This window comes from Pteropus vampyrus, unplaced genomic scaffold (assembly GCF_000151845.1).
Source record: "Pteropus vampyrus isolate Shadow unplaced genomic scaffold, Pvam_2.0 Scaffold15, whole genome shotgun sequence".
In the NCBI taxonomy this organism is placed as follows: domain Eukaryota; kingdom Metazoa; phylum Chordata; class Mammalia; order Chiroptera; family Pteropodidae; genus Pteropus; species Pteropus vampyrus.
Genome location: NW_011888796.1, coordinates 3348785 through 3353649, shown reverse-complemented (window position 1 = coordinate 3353649; position 4865 = coordinate 3348785). Strand labels below are relative to the sequence as shown.

Sequence of the window (4865 nt, the reverse complement as noted above, 5' to 3'; positions counted from 1 at the left end):
TGTTCTGACAAAAAAGTAAGATCCCATCTGCTCTGAGAAAGCTTTGGAGGCTCAAGTAAACTCAGCTGGTTGCTCCTCGGGGATAAAATTCAGACAAATGGACTTCACACTCTTTTTAATTTTTTTTAATACAGTCATATCTGTATTTTATCCTTTGTCAGAATTTTTATTCTTTGCTATTACTGTGTGCCTCGTGGTGTTCTAAGAATACTATAGTGCCATGTCAACACAGAATGAAATAAAACATATAACATGTGGCCAGCCACTGCTTCTTAAACTAAAGAGTTTGCCCCTCTCAGTCATGCCACCTCTCAAGTGTCAAATCTGAGTTTAACATCAGCTGAAAGCCTTCATTTACCTGCCACATTATTTGGATTTGTAAAGCCCAGAAAGGAAGATTAAATGCAAACATCAACATTATAGTAACCTTTCTAGCTTTTTGCAATAAATTGCCCCATTTTCATATAGAGAAAATTTGGTACTCAGAATATTATATATGGATCTTAAGGATTAAATATTCCCTGTGGACTTACATCTCCACTACTAAGTTAGTATTATGCATGGAGCTGTATTCATTCAACAGATACTTACTGAGTGCCTATTATGTGGCAGACACTGTTCTAAGTATTTATCCTAAGGCAGTTTAATGTATGGTTGATAGCCAGAAAGAGTGTTAATTGTAGCTCTGCCATTACTAGCTCATTTTTTTCATTTAAAAAATTTTTTGGAAATTTATTTAATCTTTCTGTGGCTTGTTTCTTCGACTATAAAATGTGAATAATAATAATAACCACCTCATAGTGTTCTTATGAGTTTTTGAGTCTGAAGAGAGAGCACACGCAAGTGCACTATTAGAACAGTGCCTGTACCATTATCAGTGCTCATTAAGCTCAGCTGCTATCATTATCCTCATTATGAGAAGGATAAAGGGCTTTACACAGGTTCACCTCAGTGTCTGAAATTTCTACAATTTGTTATTTCTTTGGCTTAAGAAAATACATGTGTTATCCAGCAGACTAACACATCAATAACTATTGATATCAAAATGTAAACTGATAATTAGGAATATTCCCCCAAAAGGAGGTCTCTAAGAGTGTGGGACTGAGGGTAATGTTTTCTTTATGAGAATGAGATATTTAATAGTGGAGAGAAGGAAACACATTAGAGTTTATTGCCACAGTGGATGTTGTGGTCACCCCAAGGGCAATACAAGGTCATGCATTTCTGGCTAGGGATAATTGAAGAGTGGGTCGAGGGGCCCTAAAAAGAAGACTCTCAGGTTTGTCTGAGGCTGGCCTTGGCCTCATATTTTATCTTTCTGGTGTTAACAATCCAAACATGGGGAACAGGGTCTACAAGAGAAAATATGCTTTGCAGTTAACTAGCACACACAGACTGCCTGGGTTCAAAACCTGCACCTTGGGTTCAAAACCTACAAACTTGAATGCAAATTCCTTAACTGACCTTTGATATCTGTAAAATGGCCATAATAGAATTATATGGTTCTACTGAGAGGATTCAATTAGATAATACCTAAAAACAATATCTGACAGCAAAAATTCAATAAATATTAGCCTCTATCATTTTTATTAGACTTCACTATTATTGGAGTGCTTTTTAATTATTTAGTTTCTTCCTTTCCAGAGTCTCTACTTGGTTTTGTTTGCAGCCTTTGGCTGAATTTAAAGTTCAAGTTCCAAATCTTTTTGAGCCTCATTTTGTTATAATCTCAGTGTTCTACCAGTTATTTTAATTGTACCATGACATTCCTATTATGAAATTAGTTTGTTGATGAAGTAGCAAACTTGAATGCAAAGTCATTATCTTGGTTCTTATATCTAGTTGAAATTCTAGCACTAGAATTTGGATAGATCATTTAATCTCCTTGTATTTTAGTCCCTATTTTCAAAATTAAAAACACTCTCTGAACCTCATTTTTATATTATATACAGCCTTTGAAAAGCACCCCTCAAGTTCCTAAAATTCAGATTCTTTAAGAAGTTAAGATGCTGATTAAGATGCAGATTCCATTTGCTTATAACAGTTAGGAATGAGCATCTCCATTCAGTTTTTGACTTCATGGATGCCAAAATTTTAAAGGATTTCTGGGTAATCCTAAATTGCTCCGAGCAGATTAACACTTAGTATTAGTAGTATCATTTTAAATAAATGCAAGCATATTGGTATAAGAGCAATAAAACTTCCTTAACTGAGATAACCACAACTGGAAATTTAGGAAAATGCGACCTGAGTTGAGTTCTCTGTTCACAATGTATAATGGAAGGATTTTCTAAGCAAAATTATAATATTCCCTCATCTTTCTTCACTTCTTAGAAAAGTTTCTGAAACCCATATATGCTATAATGAATGTATTTATTAATTGCTTAAAATGTTATTCTTCCATGGAGATAGTTACAGTCTAACTTTATCACCAAGCATTAAGCCCAAAGAGTGAAGCTCAGATTGTAGAATTTCAGCTGCCTCCCAGTGGGCATGGTAGGTATTCTTTGAACAGTGGAATCTTTTAAGTAGCCTTAAATGCATCAGGTAGATGCATCTTCCCCAAAGCTTAGTCCATCTATTTCAGTCCTAGAATGCTACTATCTACATAGCACACTTAAAACTCTTTAGAATAGAAATGGCAGATATGTTTTAGCTCACTTGCCATTGCTAATTGATTGTCAGTAATTACATGAATTTCTGTTGAGAATAGTTCTGAGACCGAGACCACATTAGCAGGAACGAGTATGTGATTGATTAACACTGGATGAAGGTGAGGGAGCAGCAGCATCTTTATAGAGTATAATCCTAATTCTGAACCTTCGATTCTTCAAAAGCACAAACTATGCCCTACTTCTTTTGTACCTCCAGTGCCAAACATGGAGCACTGTGTGGCTCTCAATAAGTGTTTATTAAAATTAATTGATTCATATTCTTAAAGTACTTTGCACTGTATACATTTATTTTCTCCCAGAGACCTTAGTTATAATAATCTTGTATGCTAAAAAAAAAAAAAAAAAAAGATACAAGCACAGAGATGAAGAATGATTTATACCATCATCTGAGAGACAATAGACTGAAAACTTGTGACACAAATCCACTATTTCTCATTCTCTCAGTCCTAGTCCCCATCTAGTTCTAGCCTCTGGCCAAGGGCTTTCAGATTGAAGGAGATCTTACTTATACCAACAATTTTTTTTTTTAATTCTTTCCCAAGGTCTGTCGAGTTGCTTATGAAATCATGCAAACACTGCATCCTGATGCCTCTGCAAACTTCCATTCTTTGGATGACATCTACTATTTTGGGGGCCAGAATGCCCACAACCAGATCGCCATTTATCCTCACCAACCTCGAACTGCGGACGAAATCCCTATGGAACCTGGAGATATCATTGGTGTGGCTGGAAATCACTGGGATGGCTATTCTAAAGGTGTCAACAGAAAACTGGGAAGGACGGGCCTGTATCCCTCCTATAAAGTCCGAGAGAAGATAGAAACGGTCAAGTATCCCACATATCCCGAGGCTGAGAAATAAAGCTTAAGATGGAAGAGAAGGACAACTAAACTCAGTTCAAACCATTTGAGCCAAACAGTAGATGAAGAAGGCCCTGACCAAACAACACATGGTTAAATGACTAGATACCTTCAAAACCAGGAGCAACTGGGAACTGACAGAGGCTTCGTTGGTGGAATTCATCTTTAACAAGGGCCACAATGCCCTCAAACTCATGCACAGTTCAATAATGTACTCACATATAACATGCAAACCGGTTTTCTACTTTGCCCCTTCTTTCAGATTATGTCCTCATGAAAAAACACTGCCACATTGTGTAATTTAAGTGACACAGACATTTTGTGTGAGACTTCAAACATGGTGCCTATATCTGAGAGACCTCTGTGACCTAAGGAGAAAACCTGAATAGCTCCCTACTGTGGGGAGGTTGATTCTTAGCCAGTGGTGATATTGTAACTGCTGGATTCACTCCGGTGAGCAGATTCAGAATGAGAATGGATGTTTTTGTCAGGAATTTTTTTATTTTAAGTAATTGCATCAGTTCATCCATTTCATCATTAATAAGTGAAGGATACATCAAAATGAAATATTTACACTCCATCAGGAACTTTTGTAAAACAATGATGTGAACATATTTCTTTAGTACTCAATGTTCCTGGACATTCTCTTTGATAACAAAAAATAAATTTTAAAAAGAGGAATTTTGTAAAGTTTCTAGAATTTTACATATTGGATGATGTGGTGGTCAGCTTAATAGTGGGAAAACTATGGTAAAAGAGGAGTTTTATAGCTTTTCTGCTTTAATTTTTTTTTCTGTTTCTGTTTGAGTTACTAATCAGGTCTTAGATCAAAGAGTCATTGCTCTATTTTTAACACTGAAAACTGTTTTAGTTGGTGCATAGTACACAGTTGCTAAGAACACTCTTTGGGAGCTTTTATTCTTATTTCGGAAATTGTTTATTTGTTTTAATTGAATTAAATAATCATATTTCCTTGCCCTCAGAGGAACTGTCACCTCCATTTACAAATTAACAATTTCAGGCTTGTTGATAACCTTTCTTACTATGGCTCCTGTCACTTTTTGTGAGTTGAGTCCTCTTGTTTTATCCTGGAACCAATTTGGACCTTTTATATCACATCCTGCTTCCTAGAGTACCAGGAATCTTTGGGGTTGGGAAGATGGTTCTGTTTCCGAAACACATGTCTCACAGTATGTAGAGTTCGGTGAACAAAGGAGAGAGGAACCAATGTGAGACCCAAGATGGGTCTTCCAAATACTTCATTTTAGAGATTCTGAGTTAGAATCACTTCAGCACACAAAACGCTGACACTCTCTGTGCTCTCTCTGAAC

General features: G+C 36.2%; 1 protein-coding gene across 9 annotated transcripts in view; it reads left to right on the top strand.

The window, feature by feature from the left end:
* FUT8 (fucosyltransferase 8) overlaps nucleotides 1-4512 on the top strand; it is a 205222-nt gene extending 200710 nt beyond the window's left edge. For 8 of the 9 annotated variants that reach the window (XM_011384300.2, XM_011384264.2, XM_023526973.1 and 5 more), the window contains one exon: nucleotides 3218-4512. In XM_011384300.2, coding sequence (XP_011382602.1) covers nucleotides 3218-3535 — 318 coding nt within the window. In that variant the 3' untranslated portion in view covers nucleotides 3536-4512. The remainder of the gene's footprint in view (nucleotides 1-3217) is intronic. The other variant, XM_011384307.2, reaches the window with a different exon arrangement.
* Nucleotides 4513-4865: the final 353 nt, after the last annotated feature.